Source organism: Lithobates pipiens, unplaced genomic scaffold, assembly GCF_037356315.1.
Source record: "Lithobates pipiens isolate NorthernLeopardFrog02 unplaced genomic scaffold, aLitPip1_a1.2 Scaffold_22, whole genome shotgun sequence".
Lineage (NCBI taxonomy): Eukaryota > Metazoa > Chordata > Amphibia > Anura > Ranidae > Lithobates > Lithobates pipiens.
Genome location: NW_027507784.1, coordinates 231,840,992 through 231,863,938, shown reverse-complemented (window position 1 = coordinate 231,863,938; position 22,947 = coordinate 231,840,992). Strand labels below are relative to the sequence as shown.

At 46.5% G+C, this 22,947-nt stretch overlaps 1 protein-coding gene across 6 annotated transcripts in view; it reads right to left on the bottom strand.

The window, feature by feature from the left end:
• SNX29 (sorting nexin 29) overlaps positions 1–22,947 on the bottom strand; it is a 1,823,105-nt gene that overhangs the window by 593,440 nt on the left and 1,206,718 nt on the right. For 4 of the 6 annotated variants that reach the window (XM_077448905.1, XM_077448906.1, XM_077448907.1 and 1 more), the window contains one exon: positions 6,702–6,845. The exons of 1 other annotated variant lie outside the window; for it this stretch is intronic. In XM_077448905.1, coding sequence (XP_077305031.1) covers positions 6,702–6,845 — 144 coding nt within the window. Of the gene's footprint in view, positions 1–6,351; positions 6,610–6,701; positions 6,846–22,947 lie in introns of those variants that run through there. One more of the 6 variants, XM_077448910.1, reaches the window with a different exon arrangement.

Here is a 22,947-nt window from a genome sequence, read left to right as displayed (position 1 = left end):
CAGCCAAAGAAACGAGGTTTGGCCTGTAAGTCCTCTCCTATTGGAAAACTGGGCTCTGGGAAAACCAGACCTGGTGTACTGTTTACATAGTGGCACGAAGGTTTCTGGTAAAGTCTTTTACAAGGTCCAGGTAGGAGGTTCTTCTGAGAAAGAACCCCAGAAAAACCTGAAGGTTGGCACAACTCTGCCCGCCGTGATGGGTGAAGGCTGGAATCTGTCTGTTTCAGCAATTCCTGCGGCGAGGACAGGTAAGGGAAGTTAATCCTATATATAATTATATTATGTATTTCTTCATTTGAGTAGTAGTATGTCTTACCTGGTTTCCACCACTAGAGGGAGTAAGAGCAGCCTGATGCATACTTACATGCCTTTCAGTACACACGCTCAGTGAAGCCTGGTTCTCCAGAGGTCTCACGTCTCCACTGCAGTCCCTGCCACAATAAGGTAATACAGGGGTCCCACGTAGTCTGGGGGTCCCTCGCAGCTCTGATGGAGATTCCTTCCCCCCCCTGGATTCCGGCGGTCCTCGTGTGCGCGCGGCAAGCGTGCTCCCAGGCTAATGGAGGAGGGGGGGTGTGGTTGTGAGCCGTGCACGTTGGTATGCACGGCGCTGTACTGCGCAGGCGCCAGGCGGCAGTTTTAAAAGCCCAGAGTGTCAGGGGGCTGTAAGTGTGAGACACAGGAGCTGTGGGCAGTAAGCATCCCAGGGGATTGGATCCAGGCAAACCTTAGACACCTACTCAGCATCAGGTTGTGCAGTATTAAGCATATATATTTATTGTGAGACTTTAAGCACAACAGTGATTGCACTTTATACTAGTACCTCTGCTTTGTAGCTTAGGACTATGTCTCCTCGTAAGAGGGTCTCAGGGGGAGGTAACAAGGGCACTGGTAAATCACTGCCTAGGTCCAGGGGTTCTAAAAATGCCTGTAAGTTACCATCCCCACCTGCAAGACTGGAGCCAGCCTTATAGGATGAGTCAATGCCCCTGTCAGGTTTTGCAGCCTCTCCTAATGTCTCAGCCCCGGTACACATCACTGAGGACTCCCTTAGGGCTACATTGGAGGGTTTTGAGGGGAGAATCATGAATTTTATTTCTGCTTCCCTGAAAGATAGCAGGAAAAGGGGTAGATCCCCTCCCTCTGCTGAGATTCCTCTTTCAGATGATTCTTCTGACAATGAAGAGAGATCCCTATCTTGGGACAGGGATCTTGAGCAGTCGGAGGAATCAGAGGAAGAGGAGAGAGTCCCCTCCTCCCAGGCGCTCAGAAAACAGGTGCAGTATTATACTTAATTGGTGCGTACCACATTCAGAATGCCTGCTGCTGAAGTCGCTACGTCCTCTGTTTCTTCCCTGGGAGTCAGGAAAGTCCCACAGACTGCTTTTTCCTTTCCAATTCATCCCTTAATGGATAAATTGATGTATGAGGATTGGGGACATCCCGATAAACTGTTTGCTCCTCCTAAAAGGTTTTCTATGCATTATCCTCTGGAGGAAAGTTTCACCAAGAAATGGGGGGTCCCATCTGTCGATGCGGCTGTTTCTTGTGTGAATAAAAACCTGACCTGTCCGTTGGATAATGCTCAGGTATTTAAAGATCCAACTGATAAGAGGTTGGAAACATTATTAAAAGCCTCCTTTTCCATGACTGGCGCTGTAGTGCAACCTACAGTCGCAGCCGTGGGGTTGTGTTAGTTCCTCAAGGAACAGGTTAAGCAGATGCTTGGCCTCCTTCCCAGTGAGGAAGTGGAGAATTATGCAGAAATACCTCAAATCCTGTGTTTCATGATTGATGCGATTTTGGATTCTGTCCAACAAGCATCTCGTTTGTCTCTCCTGTTGGTACACATGCGAAGGGCCCTATGGCTAAAGAATTGGGCAGCTAAGCTATCATGCAAGAAGCATTTGATTGGGTTCCCGTTTAAAGGGGAACGTTTGTTTGGAGAAGAATTAGACAAATTCGTCCAAAAAATTTCAGGGGGTAAATCTACTCTCCTTCCAGTCAAAAGGAGCAAACGTCCATCATTTAGGCGTTCCCTCTCTCCCGGAGCATCAAGCTCTAAGAAGTGGCGACGGTCTTCTCAACTCTCCTCTACAGGAAAGGCTCAGGGCCGGGCCCAGGGGCAGAAAAAGACTTGGGGGCGAAAGCCTGCCAAGCAGAGCCCAAAAGCTTCCTTGTGAAGGGGCGCCCCCGCTCGGCCGAGTGGGGGGAAGGCTTCGGCAGTATGCGGAAGCCTGGCGGGAAGAGATCCGGGACAAGTGGGTGATCTCTTCGGTATCTCTGGGCTACAAGCTAGAGTTTCAGGAGATTCCACCTTCTCGCTTTCTAAGGTCAAGGATCCCCAGGGACCCAGTAAAGCAAAAACCGCTATTTCTGGCCTTAGATCACTTACTATACCAGGGGGTGATAGTAGAAGTGGACCCAAAAGAACAGGTTTCAGGGTTTTACTCAAATCTCTTCACCGTTCCGAAGCCAAATGGAAGGGTCAGCCCTATCCTGGATCTGAAGGATCTGAACTGTTTTTTACGCATCCGGTCGTTCCGAATGCAGTCAATTCGCACTGTGGTCTCCACAAGGGGGAGAGTTTATGGCATCAATAGACATCAAGGATGCATATCTCCATGTGCCAATATTTTCCCACACACCAAAAGTATCTAAGGTTCGCGGTACAGCAGCGCCATTTTCAATTTGTGGCCTTGCCGATCGGGCTCGCTACGACCCCTCGAGTCTTCACAAAGATTCTGGACCCTCTCTTGGCAAACCTAAGAGCTCAGGGTATAGCCATCATGGCTTATCTAGACGACTTGCTTCTCATGGAGAAAACAGTAGCGTTCCTGAACCACAGTGTTTCCAGAACGCTAGAACACCTGGAACGCCTAGGTTGGATTATAAACTTGGAATAGTCGTCCCTACAGCCTGCTACCAGGTTGAAATACCTGGGTATGTTTATAGACAATGCTCAGGGCAAGTTGTTTCTTCCAAGGCCAAAAGCCTTGGCCATCGGGGATCTGGTGCGCCTAATTCTGGGCAGATCTTCCCCCATTCGGTGCATGAGACTGTTAGGGAAAATGGTCACCTCCTTTGAGGCCGTTCCATTTGCCCAGTTCCACTCAAGGCCTCTGCAAAGATGCATTCTTGCAGCTTGGAACAGGAAGCCCCAATCCTTGGATCTTCATATGTGTCTATCCCCAGGGACACGCAAGAGTCTCGTCTGGTGGTTACAAACCGAGAATTTGCTGAAAGGCAAAACTTTTCTTCCCCTTCCATGGAAGATTATTACGACAGATGCCAGCCTGACAGGCTGGGGAGCAGTGTTGGAGGAGACGTGCTCGCAGGGGAAATGGTCTGCGATCGAGAAGCTATTGCCCATAAATGTCTTGGAGATCCGGGCAGTTTATATGGCTCTCATAAAGTGGTCTTCCAGACTACGGGGTCTCCCTGTTCGGGTTCAGTCCGACAATGCCACAGCAGTGGCCTATATCAATCACCAGGGCAGTACCAGGAGTCTGGTTGCGCAAAAAGAGGTGAAATGCATACTTGTCTGAGCAGAAAAGCATGTTCCATGCCTTTCTGCAGTCTTCATTCCAGGAGTGGAAACTTTGCAGGTGGATTTTCTGAGCCGCCAGCAGTTGTGCCCAGGAGAATTGGCTCTGCACCCCGACGTGTTTTGGGACATATGTCGCAGGTGGGGTACTCCAGACGTAGATCTGTTTGCGTCCAGGTTCAACAGAAAACTGGACAAATTTGTGTCAAGAACAAGAGATACACTCGCTCAGGGGTCAGATGCTCTGACAGTTCCCTGGGATCAGTACAATCTGATTTATGCCTTCCCCCCGTGCCCGCTTCTGTCGCGGTTCCTGGGAAGAGTCAAGAGGGAGACGAAATCAGTTCTTTTGGTAGCCCCGGCTTGGCCCAGGCGACCGTGGTACGCAGAGATCATGAAGTTGGCAGTAGGAAGGCTGTGGATCCTCTCTCTCCGGCCAGATCTGCTCTCACAGGGTCCAATTTACCATCCTGCTTTACACAGTCTGAATTTGACGGTTTGGCTGCTGAGACACACATTCTGAGAAACCGTGGGCTTTCGGGGCCAGTCCTTTCTACTCTGGTCAATGCCAGAAAGGCGGCCTCCAGGCTTATTTACTACAAAATCTGGAGGGCATATGTTTCCTGGTGTGAACTCAGGGAATGGCATCCTAGAAAGTATGTCATTAGCAGGATCTTGGCCTTCCTCCAGTCAGGCCTAGAAATTAATTAGGCCGTAAGCACTATCAAGGTGCAGATTTCGGCCTTGTCAGTGTTTTTTCAGAAGCCACTTGCATCGCATTCCCTGGTGCGGGCTTTCGTCCAGGGGGCTATGTGGATAAGGCCGCCAGTCAAACCTTCGGTATGCCCATGGGATCTGAATTTGGTTCTCTCGGCTTTGCAGGGGCAACCTTTTGAACCTTTGCATCTGGCTTCGTTAGTTCTTTTGACCAAAAAATTGGTTTTCTTGGTAGCCATATCCACGGCTAGAAGAGTGTCAGAACTAGCAGCTCTCTCCAGCAAAGAGCCGTATCTAATTGTTCATAAGGACCGGGAGGTCATGTGCCCCAACAGGTCCTTTCTACCTAAGTTGGTTTCGGGATTCCATTTGAATCAAGATGTAATCCTACCATCCTTTTTTCCGGACCCACAGTCTGCAGAAGAAGAATCTTTGCACACTTTGGATGTGGTTAGGGCAATCAGTATCTATCTTCAAGCAACGGCTCAGATAAGGAAAAGTGATTGCTTATTTATTTTGCCGGAAGGCCCTAGGAAGGGCCAGGCGGCATCAAAATCCACTCTCTCAAGGTGGATTAGACAGATTATCTCTCAGGCCTATAGTGTTAAAGGGAAAATCCCTCCTTTTCAAGTGAAAGCGCACTCTACTGGGGCTGTAAGTGCTTCTTGGGCAGTGCATCGCCAGGCCTCCCTGGCTCAGATCTGTAAGGCTGCAACTTGGTCATCAGTCCACACATTCACCAGATTCTATCAGGTGGATGTCAGAGGGCAAGAGGATATCGCCTTTGGGCGCAGTGTACTGCAGGCTGCAGTTTAGGTCCTCCGGCCCATGGCGGTCTATAATTATGATCTGTGTCTCCCTCCCCTCAATCTGAGCATTGCTTTGGGACATCCCACTATGTAATGAGCTCCTGTGTCCCGTGATGTATGATCAAGAAAATAGGATTTTTATATACAGCTTACTTGTAAAATCCTTTTCTTGAGAGTACATCACGGGACACAGGGCTCCCGCCCCTCTTGGCTTTTACGTGGTTTCCTATTGCTTTGCTACAAAACGGAGGTGCCTCCCATATGGGAGGGGTTATATAGGGGAGGAATTCTCCTTAATTGGGGTTAACCAGTGTCCAATCACCAGAGATGACTATATAACCCACTATGTAATGAGCTCCTGTGTCCCTTTATGTATGATCAAGAAAAGATTATCTGAAGAAGAGACTGTCCCCTCATCTCGCTCTGAACTTGGGTTTGCACTGTTGGTGAAAAAGGCACAACAAGAAAAAACATAAATTTACATAGGAGACACCTAAAAGTATGTAATGAGCTCCTGTGTCCCGTGATGTACTCTCAAGAAAAGGATTTTACAGGTAAGCTGTATATAAAAATCCTATTATTATGTTGTGGGTCTGCTACACACACACCTTGTTTTTGGTAACTAATGTATGTAGTGCATTACTGACCAAAATCGTGCTCATTTTCAGCACCATGGCAGGAAAATGGCATGATTGTCCAAATTAACACATCACTGTGGTTGTTTTTTACTAAAGGCACATCCACTATGCACTACAAGTACACTGCAAAAGTACACCTGAAACTGCACTTGGAGTGCAAAATGGAGTTTCCTTTAGTAAATAACACCCATTCTCACCTCAATTTTACTCCAAATACATCTTTGGCGCAATGAAAAAGGAAGCCACACATTGATGATAATTTAACTTTTTAATCCAAGCACATCTTTCAGGTAATTTTTGTTTACTTGATTTTTGTGTAAACAGGCATGTATCAAACAGAATCATCAGAACAGATCATACAGAACAGATCATACAGAACACAGGAACTTACAAAGTTCAACTTTGAAAAGTGAAGACAATATCAGACATGAGTATGTAAAAACTGGGCTGATATTGCCTTCATCACATGGGGTATCACCCCTGTAAAATCCAAATTTGGAAGATGCACACAGTGTGTCAACATGTGCTATCTCCCATCATGGGGGATCAATGTACATGTTTTGGGGCTGCAACCCCTTCATCTCAGCCACTTTCCACAAAACACGTACATTGATCCCCCATGATGGGAGATAGCGAATGTTTACACACTCTGTGTGCATCTTCCAAATTTGGATTTTCTAAAAATATAAAAGTTGTGGTTTAAAATACAAAAACTAAAAGCCTAGCTAGTTTGGGCTGTTTCACACTCTCCCCAAAACATCAATGATGTTCTTCATTTTATTTTTTACATCATTGATGTTTTGCTGTATATTTTCCAAATCCTGATTGCACCCCATTATCTCCCCAATCAGGATCTGGGCACTTTCACTGGTAAAATGGGATTCTTCTTCCACATCACCTACAAAACAAATCAAAAAAACACACAATGTATTAAAAATATGGTGATATACATTGATGAGCTTACCGGAAGCTGTGTTCTCCGACACTCACCTGTTGTGGTGACAATTTGTCCAACTTCAACGATCTCTCCTTCCTCCTCCTCCTCCTGCTCCTCTGCTTCTGGTTTTGGAATTTGGCCTTCTTTGGGAGGGGTGGGGTCCCTGGTGTCCTCATACTTGCAGAGTCTTCTCTCCCCTATGAGAATGTAAAAAAAAGAATAATTAGCACACAGAGGGCAGAATTAGGAACATGAAACATTGCTTGGAAGTGTTGTACAATTGTTTATTTTGGCCAAGCTCCAAGGTGAGAACATTATTGGGGACACTTTGTTCAGCTGGAATACTTCCCTGCAGAACGATGTTTCTTACGAACGAATGAAACCATGAACTTGAAAGTGGCCATTTTAAACTGCACAACATGAAATCAAAGCACATGGAGCAGTATGCAAGCAAGAATAATCATATGAACACACGACAACTACTTACTTTTTTCAAGAACACGCTTGATCCTTATGTACTGCTCGTGCTCCTTCAGTTTCAGGTCTGACCAGCGTTTTCTCAGTTGATCCATGGATCGGCGTACCCCAAAATTCTTATGAAGACTCTTCACAACTTTAGTCATGATCTTGGCCTTTCTGATATTTGAGTTTGGGTAAGGTCCATACTTCCCATCATAGTCGGTCCTGTTCTATATGTCTACCATCTCCAACATCTCTCCAAAAGACATATTTGAGGCCTTAAATCTTCTCTTCCTGTATTGGGACATTTCAGGCTCTGTGCTTTCCTCACCCTCCCCCTCGTTAGTGGAAATATTATTAGTGCGCACCTGCGTTCTCTCCACCATGTGCTCTCCCCACTGCACCAAAAGCGAAGGGGCAGGGAATAATCTAGAAAGAGCATCAGGGGCGGGCAGAGTTTCATGCATGCGCACTGTATATAAAACACAACACGCGTGTGTTGTCCGTACGATCTGTGAACAGAGGGAGAAGCTGAGGCGATGAACGTGCAAATGAAGGTAACATTTTGAACTTGGTACATCACTAGGCTATACTGCTTCTAGATTTAGGTCTGCATTAGTGGAGTTTAGCCTGACATTAGGGTTTGTCTTGTGTTGTGTCTTGCAGACATTATGGACGGCTTCAACGATCATAGCTTCCTCCCTCTGTTCATCGATAAATACAGAGACATGCCCTGCCTGTGGTAACCAACACACCCTCAATATAGTAACAGACAAAAGAGGCAGGCAGCAGTGTTGAAACTGGTTGAGTTTGTGAAGCCGGTGGTCCCCAGGGCAGACGTCAACTATTTAAAAAAGAAAATCGGTGGCCTGAGGAGTACATATCTGAAGTAGAGGACCAAGGTGCTGAAGCCCATGCAATCTGGAGCTGCAGCAGATGACGTTTATGTCCCCAGGCTGTGGTATCATGACAGGATGCAGTTTCTGTTAGACCAGGCTGAGGTCAGAGAATCACTCTCTACTCTTCCTTCCACGCGTCCTATGCTACATTCCACACCCGATGAGTCTTCCGACGCTCAACCTGGACCTTCCACTCAGGAAGAACTGGGGGAGCCCAGCTTGAGCCAGGTATAGTATTGTTGTACATAATTTGGGAGTATAAATGAATAATGTTAACTTGATTTTTGCTCACTAATTGCTGAGTTTAGAAAGTGTTTCACATATCAATAGACAGTAGTGGCCAAAACCTTTGGGACAAGACAGAAAAATGTTGGGCACAGAATGATAGTTTTTTCTATTGGTTAACAGTTTGCAACAGTGTTGATGTGAAAATTGTGTGTGTTTGATGAACCAAACACTAAAACTATGTCCCTTTTTCATACACAGGAAGAACTCCAGGAACAGGAGGGTGTGGAATGCAGCAGCCAGGAGGTGGCTGTGGAAAGTGGCAGCCAGGAGGAGGTGGGGGTAAGCGGCAGCCAGGCGGTGGGTGGGCAAAGGAGCCTCACTAAATGCCAGGTCCCTCCCCTCCACCTTCCACGCAAAAGGGTGAGAAAGGGGGGGAATGTGGAGGAGTCGGCCCTGAGGCTGATTGGTGAGGCATCAGCGGACCTCCAAGCAAAACCCACCTACCAAGAGGCCTTTGCTGCCTTGGTTGCATGCAAGCTAGCGAAAATGGAGCAGGGGCAACAGCTCTTGTGTGAGGAGGTTATTATACACACCCTCAACAAGGGTCTGTTGGGCCAAATGACACAAGAAACACACTTGTGTGGTTTGGCCCATGCCCCTCCTCCTCCTCCTCCTTCTGCCACCCCTCCAGCACCACAGCCACAGCCTGGAAGGAAGCGTGGAAGGAAGACCAGAGAGTGATTACCTGGCTTCAGTCTGGTCTGACAGAACATGCAGCCTGTTGTAGTACCACAGCCTGGGAACATAGATGTCATCTGCTTCCATGGGCGTCCGCAGGTAGGGGCAAGGGGGGGCGAGTGACCCCCCCCTGGCAGGGCCCCCATATCCTGTGAGAACTGGGGGGCAATGAAGCTGCACAGCAGCACATCTAGCCGATGGAACCAGTCTCCTTCATTCTTACCAGGGGTGGACTGAGGACCCAGAGTAAGTGGATGGGGGGGGGGGGTACAGTTGCTACTGTGGGGACAGCAGCTTCTAAATACATAACCTGTGCCAGCGGTGTATGTATTTAGAACCTCCAAAGCTCTTCTCTCCCTCCGTCTCCTGCACTGTGAGATCTGACTCCCCCCTCCCCCCCCCCCTCCTCCGATCACCAGTGCAGTGTGCTGAGGGGGCGGAGCTCCCTGTATCTACTCCTGGTCGGGATGTCCGCTCACACTACAGGGAGGAGGTGAGTTCAGTGTTTTACTAAGTAAAGTCTCCTTGGAAGACAAGCTGACAACATTTCTGTAGGATTTATCTTGTAGGTATTGTGATCAGTGATATGAAGACAAGGAGAATGAAGAGATAGATGAGTGCAGCAGATATCTCCCAAACTGGCACACAGCCCTATCCATATAAACATCCCCCAATCACTCTGTACAGATAAAGTGAAAGTACCATTCATGTGCTGACTGTGTTTATGTGGTGAGTTTGCACTTCTGATGGTGCAGACTCAGAGCTTGGATAACACAGGGTTACATGAATTGTCATAAATACATTTCACATTATCTGGACATACATAAAGTACATAAAGAGGATGTTTTCTTTACGTACCAATTTTGTATTATGTATTGTTGTATAGATTAGTAGATGTGCACAATATTTTTTATTATTTTTTTAATTATAAACATCACTATCTGACTAAATCTCAGCCCCTTACTCCCGCCAGCCTGCATCACCCCCAGACCACCTTATATATCCAGCTGATGGACATCACTCGGACCCTTATCTACCCAACATCCATCTTCCTCCTTGTATTCTTCCATCATCACTGACTGCAGATATACTGTACATCATCTGTCCTGTATACAGGACAGATTATATATATCTGCAGTCAGTGATGAGGGAGAAGGTCTCTATATACAGGTAGATGTATATACCCACCTTCCTTCCTGTATATAGAGACCTTCCTCCATCATCACTGACTGCAGATATACATCATCTGTCCTGAATACAGCTATATACACCCACCCTCCTACCTGTATATACTAATGCCATCCTCCCCCTATATATACACATACTGTCCCCCCCGTACTGTACAGACCAAATTTGATGGGCCTATGCCTGTGCTTTATGTGATAATGACAGCCCCTCAGCTTCATGGCATTGTCAAAAAGGGGCGGAGCATGGGTGACCTAAAATTATGCCCCCCCCCCTGAAAAAGTTCTGCGGACGCCCATGTCTGCTGCTGTTCTGGGTTTCATGGACTTCAGGACCAGACTTCTCTCCCTCAGATATGTACTCCTCAGGCCACCAAGTTTTGCGTTTAAATAGTTGATGTGTGCCCTGGGGGCCAAAGGCTTCGCTAATCTCCCCAGTTTCTACATCGATGCCTCCCTCTTTATCTGTTACTGACACCTTAATAAAGGTTTTTTTTGGTTTATAGAAATACTTGCGTATGTGTTTTACTTCCAAAAGGACAGTTTATTTGTGAGAAGGCAGGTACATTTAAAAAAAACAAAGTGAAATGAATAACAACGGACACCAACACTAAACAACCTTCTGTAGATTAAAAAAATATATATAAAAAAAATACAATAGGGGGGCGTGGCTCGGCACCGCACCAAGATGGACGCGTGAACCCTTAGCTCCCGTCCAGTTGGCCCTGCAAATTCAGCTATCAGCTTGTAAACCAGTGATTACCGGCGGAATTATGGAGAGACAGGAGGACAAAACAGCGGGGGCACGATCACGATCACCGGCGGAACCGGAATCGCGCTCGGCCCGGCAAATTCCTGAGATATTTAAAACACGGCCTAGAGGCAACTCTCAGGCCTCCACGGAAGCGCCGTCGCGTGCACACCGCTCTCACAGCAGAAGCCCGCACAGGGATAGAGGAGATCCGACGCCTCGCGCACAATCAGCCATCAGCATAGAGGATCTCCGGTCGGTGGCGGCTGACATTAAATCCACCCTAGCTGCGGCAATAGCGGACCTCAGAGATGACCTACATTCCATTGCTGAGAGAGTGGAAGACATGGAGATCACACAAGCCCGCCATAATGCCTCCCTCTGCCAGGTCCAGCAATTAACGGAATCCCACGCCATCCACCTGCGGGAGATCAACCGCCATATGGAGGACCTGGATAACAGGGGGAGACGTCGGAATTTGAGGGTGAGGGGTATCCCGGAGTCAGTTGAACCCGCCAACCTTGCCCAAACGGTAACCACAATTTTTAATGACATTCTGGAAAGGCCTGCAGACACACCGATTATCTTTGAGAGATTGCACAGAGCCCTGCGGCCTAGAAACAGAGAGACAGACCCTCCACGTGACATCGTGTGCTGCCTCGTGGAGTTCCCGATTAAAGAGGAGATACTCCGTAAGGCCAGATCAAGAAACCAAATAATGTTTGAAGGAGTGCAGATAAAGGTATTTCAGGACTTATCCAACATCACGCTGCAGCGCAGAAGAGAACTCAGGCCGCTGCTGGATGTCCTACGAGCCAGAGCGATACAATACAGATGGAAGTTCCCCTTCTGCCTATCGGTAAGTCACCAAGGCCGTACGGCGAATTTAAGGGTACCGGAAGACATTGAGCACTTCTGCGCCACCATTGATATTCCAGTGGTAAGCTTACCAGACTGGTACAGCGACTTCAGACTTCCAGCACCCGTCAGATCCACCTCAATGGAAGGCTTAGAGGAAGCAGGAAATTTCAGCCTTGGAAGACGCCGCAGGCCAGCTCAAGCCCCCTCTTTCCGACAACCACACTTGAGGGAAGGAGATATACCCAGGAACGGCAGCCCTTCAGCTTCCCCGGCCCATCGTAGAGCTCGGATTAATTGAGCGCAGGATAAGTAAGCTTGCACGAATTATTATTGCTCCAAGATGTTGTTGACCTCACAGTCCGTTTTAGTCTTAATCTTCGTTTAGTTACTATAACTGTGCACATGGCTCTGACTTAGTCTCCTATCAGTTGTAACTATAGCCACTATGCAGTTCTATGGATACTCGAGGGTTCCTTGATTTATCCTTCCTCCCCCTACGACAACCGAGGATTTGTCCCTGAAGATGACACAACAAAGCCATTATATTCCTATGCGTACGGATCGGCTCCCTGTTATCAGAGGTATCAATCTTTGTCCCGAACGCTTAGACAGTTTCCTCCCACTCGTTGAAAGTGAACGTTTCTACGAACAGTGTTTATGTAAGCTGGTGATCATTCGTATAATCCAGGTATGAAGTCTTGTATCCCACACCTTCAGGTGCATGTCTTACAATTCGTTTAGACGATCGCCTTTCCCCTATGATCCTCCTCGACGGAAGGGGAGACAAGAACACTATGTTGAGCCGGAACTGAGTTTTTCTCTTCAGCCAGCAGGAAAGAAACGGAACCGAAAACGAAGGTCCCCACTCTCCTAGAAATACTGATTTATCAGAACCTTATTAAAAATCGTGGGAAAGACGATGCTCCCCTCCCCCCCCCCTTTTTTTTTTTTTTTTTTTTTTTTTTTGTGGCTATATGAATCGCACCTTACCTCTCAGTTTGCAGTTCTACTCCTTTGAATTTAACACTTTAAGCTTAATAAGAGGAAAGCTTCTCACGACAGGACTCCAGTCCTTCAAACTACATCTAGACCCAATTTGCTGGGGTTCATACATCTGTTAGCACGGATACTACCTGCCATATTAGGTATATATACGCCTGCAGGGGGGAGTGCAATGGGGGAATAGGATATCTGAAGTTTCTATCGAGTAATGCTATGTTAATATACAGTCATTGAGAAGCTTTTCTCTTCTTTCTCTGATAGGTTAACGTCAGTAGCTGTTTTGGGTGAAAGGAGTAGAGCCATAACGGTTTACACCTGTCATTGTTAAAATGTTTTATGAGGTCTTTTCGATCCAATTACACAGGTACTCACTTTTCGGTTGCTTATTTACTTTACCTACGGGTTGCCGAATGCTGTTTTGGCCTGTGAGGTCCCAAATGTTTTGTTTATCACATTTCATGTTCTGTTCTACCGCATACACTAATGTCTTCTCCTCTTTAGTCCTCGTATGGATTACATATATGTTTCCACCAGATGGGTCTGCTTCTTTCTTATCTTTTTTGGTTATTGGGATCTCTCAATTTGTGTGTAACTTTTCACCGGATTCCACAGGGAGTCCTAGTTATCCAAGATTCCACGAGACCCATATTTATGTTTACTGATTTGTTCGTTTTCTTGTTTAACATGTTTAAGCATTTCCCGTCAAAAGCTCATCTAGAACCCTATGGCTTATAGTCGCACAGGGTTCACTTATACACATGCCTCCTGTCACTTGACTGACACAAGTTGATCCACTTTGCATTTTGGCCATTACTGGACACCAGAGCAAATACATTTTGGTACTTTGCACACCACCCCCACAAGATCGAAGCAGGTAGTCACGATCGACTATCCCGGTATATAGCACATTGTCTCATAGGGACGACTGGTTCGTCCCCATAACCGGTATCACCCATACCCCCTTCCTCTCTTAGGTTACTAGTCCTCACAACATTTCATTTTTTTTCTAATAACCCCCCCTTTTCCCCCTTTTATTTCTCTTCTTCCTTTTCTTCTTTCCTCTTCTTTTCTTTGTTTCTTTTTCTCCGCTTTTACTTCCTCATTCTCTTCCCCCCCCACCCCCCTCCTCACACTTACAGCCTCTCTTTAGTACACTTTGCCTCCCGGGATTCCCTTGACTCCCTTATATAGTGGTATCTGCTTTACTTTATCACCAGTCTAATCACCCCGATCATCATGCACTCTCCGCACTCTCCTAACAAAAATACCTCCCTTAAAATAATTTCAATGAATACAAAAGGCCTGAACTCCCCAGAAAAACGTTCCCAAGTATTGACGAACATGAAAGCCATGAAGGCTGATATTATTTTCTTACAGGAAACGCACTTCCGACAGGATTCCATACCCAAATTACAAAACCAGGCATATCCCCATTGCTTCCACGCAACCTCACCCTCCTCCAAGACTAAAGGGGTTTCCATTCTGTTCTCTAAAAATATAACGATCCAAATTGTGGACACTATCGCAGACACAGAAGGTAGATTCCTCTTCCTGAAAGGGACCATCAATGGTAAATCCATAACCCTAGCAAACGTTTATAGCCCAAACACGTCTCAAGTCAAATTCTTTCGGGAGACGATCAACCGATTATCCTCCTTTCATGAAGGTCTTTTAATTTTTGGTGGTGATCTAAACGTGCCTCTGGAACCAATCCTAGATACCTCCTCAGGTACTTCCCATCTCCCTTACAGGGCCATTAAACAGATAAGAAAAAGTCTCCAAACTCTCTTACTTCATGACACCTGGAGGACGCTTTTCCCCCAAGAAAGAGACTATACTTTTTACTCTGCACCGCACAATAAGTATTCGCGCATAGATGGTATCTTTTGTTCAACAAGAAACTCTGGACTTCGTATACTCAGCCACAATTGAACCTATGACCTGCTCTGACCACCATCCGGTCTCAGCAACGCTAGTTTTCCCTGATGAGAGATCCGGCAAATATATCTGGAGACTAGACGCAAGCATTTTGTCTGACCAGATTAACACATCAGACATTAGGGAATGCTTGACGAATTATTTTAGAGAAAATGACACGCCTGATGTTTCCCATTTAACACAATGGGAAGCTCACAAAAGTGTGGTTAGGGGGAAGATTATCGCTATAGCTTCAGCAATTAGGAAGAGGAAAGCAGCTAATCTAGCGACCCTATTCTCCAGACTTAAATCTTTAGAAGCCACACACAAACGCACTCTAGCGCAAAATACGCTCTCAGAACTTTTGGAGGTGCGCTCTCTCATCAGGGAAGACTTAGAGCTCAGAATGAAACGAAAGTTTATTCTCACGAAAAAACTTTTTTATGAATTCGGAAATAAATCGGGACATCTCTTAGCCCAGGCCCTCCACACAAGGAAAGCAAAACACACAATTCACTTACTTCACTCCCCGAAGGGTAAACCTATTACCAAAAATCAAGAAATTGCACGAGAATTTGAAAATTACTACAAATCTTTATACAACCTTGACTGTACCAAACCTGACAACCTCCCCTCCCGACTGATAACCGATAAATTGCGTTCTCTCCTTGACAATCCGTCTCTAAAAAAGATTTGCCCAACTATCGTAGACACATTAGACGCCCCTATCGCCATTTCGGAATGGAAACAAGCGGTGAAACAACTAAAGCCTGCAAAAAGCCCAGGCCCGGACGGCCTCACGGCGGCTTATTATAAAACATTTACGGACAGCCTACAAAATCCTTTTCTTAAAGCTTTTAATTCGATTGCTTCCACTGGATCACTCCCCACTGGGCTTCTGGAAGCCCACATCGCAGTAATCCCGAAACCAGACAAGGACCCCACTAATACAGGGAACTATAGGCCAATCTCGTTACTGAACGTGGACCTAAAGATTTTCTCAAAGATTTTGGCGAATAGATTGCTCCCCCTGATCCCAGATCTCATCTCACACGACCAAGTGGGTTTCGTCCCGGGACGCGAAGCTAGAGACAATACACTCAAGGCCCTTAATTTACATCACCTCATCACTCATTCGGGCCAAAAGGGGTTTTTCTTGTCCCTAGATGCAGAAAAGGCGTTTGACAGAGTGTCATGGGAATACATGGAAGCTGTGCTCCGCGCATTGGGTATGGGCCCTAACATGTTGAATTTTATCCTAGCATTATACTCTAACCCAACAGCTAGAGTAAAAGTTAATGGCACTCTGTCAGACGCCTTTCACATACGCAACGGCACGCGACAAGGATGCCCGCTGTCCCCCATCCTTTTTATATTAACTCTAGAACCTTTTCTCGAACAGCTAAAAAACAACCCAAACATCAAAGGGATAAACACCAGCTTTAAAGAATTTAAGTATGCCGCCTTCGCGGACGATATCCTACTTTTTTTATCTGAACCTATAACTACCCTCCCGAATCTCCTAGCCGAATTCCAGTCATTCCAATCTATATCTAATCTCAAAATTAATTTCACGAAGTCGTACGCACTCAACATTTCCTTAACGCAGGACACGGTACAACAATGCGAAAGTAACTTTCCTTTCAAATGGAGAACCGACCACATAACATACCTTGGTATTCAAATTCCCCACAAGCTAGTGGATTTATATTCCAAGAACCATTTACCCTTATTGAACAAGCTAATCCTGGACCTTCAACGATGGAATAGGCCGGTTTTTTCCTGGTTCGGCAGGGCGGCCATTCACAAGATGAACGCTCTTCCGAGACTTCTTTATATCTTACAGGCAGTTCCTATTCGACTCCCTTCAACATTTTTCAAAACATATAAATCTGTTTGCTCCAGATTTCTCTGGAATGACCGAAGACCTAGGATTAGCTTCAAATTTCTAACACGCCCAAAAGCTCTAGGTGGCATAGGCCTACCTGACATACTTAACTACTGCTACGCGGTTCACATGTCCCGAATTGCTGATTGGAATATACATGCTACCTCAAAAGATTGGGTCTCCATAGAATCATCCTTCTCACATGCACCCCTAGGCTCCACTCCATGGTTCAACCTGAACAAAATCCCATTGACTATGAAGGGTCATCCGTTAATATGCCCGACTCTACATTATTTTCAACTAATTTGCAAGCGATCGCAGATTTCATCTATTCCCAGCCCGTTAACGACATTCAAACTAAACCCAGACTTTCCCCCAGGTTTATCCACCCACTTTCTGAGCCCAGACTGGACACCAACCCAAACTAGAGCAGGCAACTTTTTTTCCGGAGATGAACTACTATCTATATCAGATATTACAGATAAATTGGAGATGCCCCCCATCCCCCAATGGCCGTATATCCAAATCTCCCATTTCCTCCGCTCACTGAATAAAAATCGTGACTGTTCCCGTACACAAACCCCCTTTGAAAAATTATGTTCCCAACAGTCCCCACAAAGACACCTGATAGCTCTGACGCATGCACTGCTCTTTGACCATTTAAGCCCTAGGGATTACGTCGCTTACAACCGTTGGGAAGAGGACCTAAACCTCTCCTTGACTGACGAACAATGGAGGAACATTTTCTTAACCACACATAAGGGCACATTAAACGTTAGTTCCCAAGAGAATAATTACAAAGTCCAAACTAGGTGGTATCATACACCAGCGAAACTAAACAAATTATTCCCGAATTCACACAATAGATGCTGGAGATGTCTCTCAGACACGGGCACATTTCTCCATATTTGGTGGTCATGCCCCTTGTTGGTCCCTTTCTGGAAAGAAGTTTGCGACATAACTACCCAGGTCACTACATACAACATCGAACCTTCCCCAGCTCAGTGTTTATTGCATGTCTCTTCCGGATCTCATAACACTTACCATAAATCACTAGCTATGTTTATGATAAATGCAGCCAAACAATGTATCCCGACCAAATGGAAATCCACCCAGGTACCCACCATCAAAGAATGGTTTTGCAGACTTGATCACTCGGCAAGGATGGAAGAATTGATCCACATTGTGCGAGATTCTCCTTCAAAATTCAGTTCGAAATGGGCCTGTTGGATCCACTTTAAAACCACATCAGCCTACACTACTCTCTTGACTAGTAGTCCTTGATAACGGCAAGTACAATAGACACGAAGGCTGCTCTACCTTCTTTTGAAATCGTTAGAAACACAACTCCCCTCTTAGGAGCAATTGGCGAGTTGAGGCAATCCCGGGAGGCAAACCCTCTAACTTTGCCTTTATTTCTTCTATATATGCTATTCTTTCCCCACTCTCTCTACCTTCCCTAACTATCCTTTCCTATTCTCCCCACTCTCCTCCTTCCGATCCCACTCTTCTGAACATATGATTCCCTCTTTATGCACGTTCATGATCCTCCCCAGCCAGCGTCCTTGGTAAGACCCCGAATCTCTTGTTGATTTTCGTTGCAACGTAAGACCCAACTCAATCTAAACTGGGCGACTTCTGTCTTATGTTTCTATATGAGACACAGATAACACTTTCCCCTTAACTTAATAGACACAGGATTCAAGGGTCTTCTGATTGGTATCGGAGAATGTGTATAATTGTTTTCTCCTTGAATCCGCATTCTATATAGAAAATGGTATATACACAAAATCTACTATTCCGATAGGAGATAGCCCTGGGATTAAAGCCTGACTTTCGGGCCCACCTAATTTCATCGGGTCCGAGATGTACATTTTACTCTTGCTTTTGCTGGCAATGATATAATAATTTGAACTTAGGTGGTCTATATATTCGTTTCACTTCCTTGATTGAAGTTCTGGCTTCGCTGTATTAACAATACTTGTTATTTTGTTTAACACAGAAGAAATCTGTTTGTATTTATCGTTTTTCACATGTATTGATATAAACTTTAATAAAATTTTCTTTAAAATATGAAAAAAAAAAAAAAAAAAATACAATAATGTTGTTGTGGTAAGTTTACACACAAAACACACCCCAAAAAATTGAAAAATTAGCAAACTGTCAAAAAAGGAGATGTTTAGAAAAAAAAAAATGCAGCCAAAAAAGAATAAACAAAATCTAAAATTGTGTAGATGTGACGAAATCAAAAATTGTATTGCCGAAATGAGTAAAAAAGAGTCAGGAAGAGGGGCGTGGCTTGGCACCGTTGCGGAATGGCCGCTTAGAGTCTCTGCTCCGGACACCAAGACCGAGCTATCAGCCTAGCGGAGCGATCCATGAAGCCAACCATGGGGAAATCCAAGGGGAAAGGCTCCTTATCCCGCTCCCGATCCCCGAGGGGACCGGAGAATAATTCCGGCCGCAGTATCCCGGACCTCTTCCGGGCTCGCTCACTCAAGGCCGAGGCTTCTCCCACGGCCTACATGACACAGCGCTCGCCTAGCAGCAGCCCTTCAGAGGGGAGAGGCGCACATCGGGCGGACAGCCCGTGGACCTCTAGGCCTATCACCATGGAAGACCTCAGGTCAGTGGCATCAGATATTAAGGACTCCCTAACATCAGCCATTTCTGACCTGAGGAGGGACATGCAGGCGATTCACATTCGCATGACAGACCTAGAAGAAGTTGCAGCCCGCCATGACACCTCCTTCCAGCAGCTGCATCAGGCCTCCCATACACACAACTCCCACATCAGGGATCTCCATAGGCACTTAGAAGACCTGGACAATCGGGGACGCCGCCATAATATTCGAGTGAGAGGCATCCCGGAGGCGATAGAGCAGCCCCACTTAACACAGGCTACCATGCAAATCTTCAATGATCTCCTGGGCAGACCACCCGAATCCCCGATCGAGTTTGAGAGACTCCACAGGGCCCTTAGACCCCGCAGCAGGGACACAGATCCCCTGAGAGACGTGATTTGCTGTACAGTGAACTTTAAACTAAAGGAGGATATCTTGAAAAGGGCCCGGGACCGCCGGAATCTACTTTTCCAGGGAACGGAAATAAAACTTTTTCAAGACTTATCTCCGATTTACCCTCCAGAACAGAAGAGATCTTCGCCCCTTACTAGAGGTCCTGCGTCACAAAAATATCCAGTACCGCTGGCGACATCTGTTTTGCCTCTCTGCGACTGCCGCGGGACGCACTGCATACCTCAAAGTCCCGGAGGACCTTCGTGGGTTTTGCTCGGCACTCCAAATACCACTAATTGAGCTACCTGATTGGTATAAAGCATTCCGCACCCCACACCTCCAGAGGGCTAACTCAATGGATGCTATACCTGTCAGAGATGACTTCCAAATCCGCAGACGCAGGTCCTCCTCCCCAAGACCACTGTCCCAGGGAAGCCACTGGGATCAACAACGGAACAGCCCAACGGCATCCCCTGCCCACAGGTGCCCGAGACCTGACAGCTCTTAGAACAATCAAATCCAGTCAGACCTACATCTGATGACGCAGAGCCATCTCTGGTTGATGCCCACACAATCTCTTTTACGCCTGTCAATAAGGTGTCCTCCCATCCCCTTTACCCCTTCTCTTCTTACAATCGCTGCCACAGGCCCTGAATCCTCAGGTCTACCCCCATCGCCTTCCAGGAAAAGAGGAATATATTCCCAGCTATCTGAAATATGCATCTTAGGCGCACATGCCCCTATCACAAGCCCAGGGAGGGCCATTGCCTATCTGGATTCTACAGCCCCCTCTACAGGAACAGAGGGTCCAGACTTATGTACTGCCTCGCATGACGAAGGGGAGGTTTAGTCAGAGGAGCGTTCATCCCCCTTTCACCCTCTTGAGGATACAGGCTAGCCTCGCATTTTCTGACTATGCAGCAACAACATAAAGGCAACTCTGATATTCCTCGCTTTTGCCGAGTTACACGGTATGCCCAATGGAACTGCAACCGGATTTCCATCCCGCTTTTGAAGCCTAAGCTCCTGAACTTTGTGATTTTTCCTCATGCTGACCTCCTGACCCCCCTCACCGCTTCTCCCCCCTCCCCCCCTCCTCCCTTATCCTCTGGCCCAATACTCTTACCATAATTCGCACAGCGATTCTTGCTGCCTTTCTATACTGGCATTGCTTAATGACCCACTGCTGTTATCCTCCCTGCCTTTTGGACCCACAATTTGCCTTGGAGCTACTACGACAGCCAGATAGCCCTCTCTAAGCGGGAGCAGTTCCAAAAATTATTTTAGAGGGGTAATCGCTCACATCTCACAGACCTCTGGGTGGACATCTCGATTTACTCTTTCCAGATGCTATGTTGGTTGCCATATGGGGACGTTGGGGCCTGGAGGGGAGCTGTCACCGCAGATCACCCTGATAGAAAACCCAGAGACCTCAGGGTCAGAATTAGGGATACTCTCTCAAAAGAACATACATGTCACCTAATTTCCTTAGGAGGTCCCCTACCTTAGACCACCACTTCATAGCCTAGATGGCGGATTCTGACGAATCGGTGGCAGCCCTCCCCTCCAGGCCTCAAGAGTTTCTTGACTCCCCGATTGGGGACAATAGGGACTGCTGTTTACTGTTTTATGGTAGTGCCGGTTGGTAATACCAGTTGGATATAGGCTCTGTTTTTTATGTTCCTCAACGACAGGAAATAGGAAGATACTATACTGTCCCCTAACAGGTACCTGTTCCCTTCCCCAGTAGTTACTGTTCTTGTTTGATTTTTGAAAATTATTTATACTGTTAAAAATGTTTTGCTATGCTGTCTCGATACACTGCTTTGGGACCTTCTTAGTAATACAAAACGCATGTGTTCTCCCCTTCTCCTTCCTATAGTAGGCTCAGGCTCCATGTCAAGCAAGCGAACACATTGGTCTTGGTACGGACTGGACATTACAAAATCCCGCACCGGACGACCTTACACTCCTCCACACAGCGGTAGTAGATTCTACCCGCTGAACCACACCGGACGCCAGGACATTCTTGGGTAAGGTAGCACAGCTACACACCCCCGGTATAGTTTATTCCACCCTTCTTCTCTCTCTTCCCCTTCTAAACCTTTTACTTCCCTTTCTTCCTACCCCCCTATCTCTTACTCCCATTCCCCCCACTCCCATCCCTTCCTCCCTACTTCCTCCCTCTGGTCTCCGCCGTGGTTTCGCCTAATTCTCTTTAAGGCCGACCCTTGTGGTTGCCGAATCGCACCTAGGACACTTAAGCATACAATAGCTCTGATCCCTGGATTCCCGTAGCCGTTGCCATGGTAGACAAATTGCCCACAAATACATCCAATGGGCGGCACCAGTACCACAAGCCCGCCTCTGCTTCTGCTCCGCAGGCTCTGACCCTAAAGATTGTTTCCCAAAATGTAAAAGGTATTAATATCCCAGAAAAGCGAACTCAAATCTTAACTATGATGTCCAAACTGAGAGCGGACGTAGTATTTCTCCAGGAGACCCATTTCCGCTCAGACACGATTCCCAAATTAGCTAACCAAAGATACACAACTGTCTTCCATGCCACGAACCCCCTAGCCAAAACAAAAGGGGTTTCGATACTCCTATCCAAAAATATCCATTGGCAAATGCAGGATTCCATTGTAGATCTAGAGGGTCGTTATCTCTTCTTAAAAGGCTCCATTAACAATCACCAGGTCACACTAGCCAATATATACAGCCCAAACACCGCCCAAGTCAGCTTTTTCAGATCCGCGGCTGACATTTCAGCGGGATTTCAAGCGGGGATCACCATCCTAGGGGGAGATTTTAACGTAGCCCTACAGCTACTGCTAGACTCCTCTTCCGGTTCTTCGACAATGCCGTACAAGGCCCTGAGACAAATCAGAGCCCAGCTGCAGGAATTATGCCTCCACGACTCTTGGCGAACCTTGCACCCGAACATGAAGGATTACACCTTTTTCTCCTCCCCACATTCCAAATATTCTAGGTTAGATTACCTTTTTATCTCCCAAAAAGACCTCCCCCTAGTCCAGGCAGCAACCATTGAGCCCTTAATATTGTCGGACCACAACCCGATCACCATTACCCTCTCCTTTCCAGGGGTAAACCAGAACACGAAAATCTGGCGACTTGACCCCTCGCTCTTGTCATCTGAATGTGACATCAACCACATACGCTCCAGCCTACAAAACTACTTTCGCGAAAACTCAAGTCCTGACATATCTCCCTTAACTGTCTGGGCAGCGGACAAATGTGTGATCAGAGGGAAGTTCTTGGCACTGAAAGCTATTCAGAAAAAAGCGAATCAAACGACCATAACAGAACTAACAAGTAAAATTAGGAGACTGGA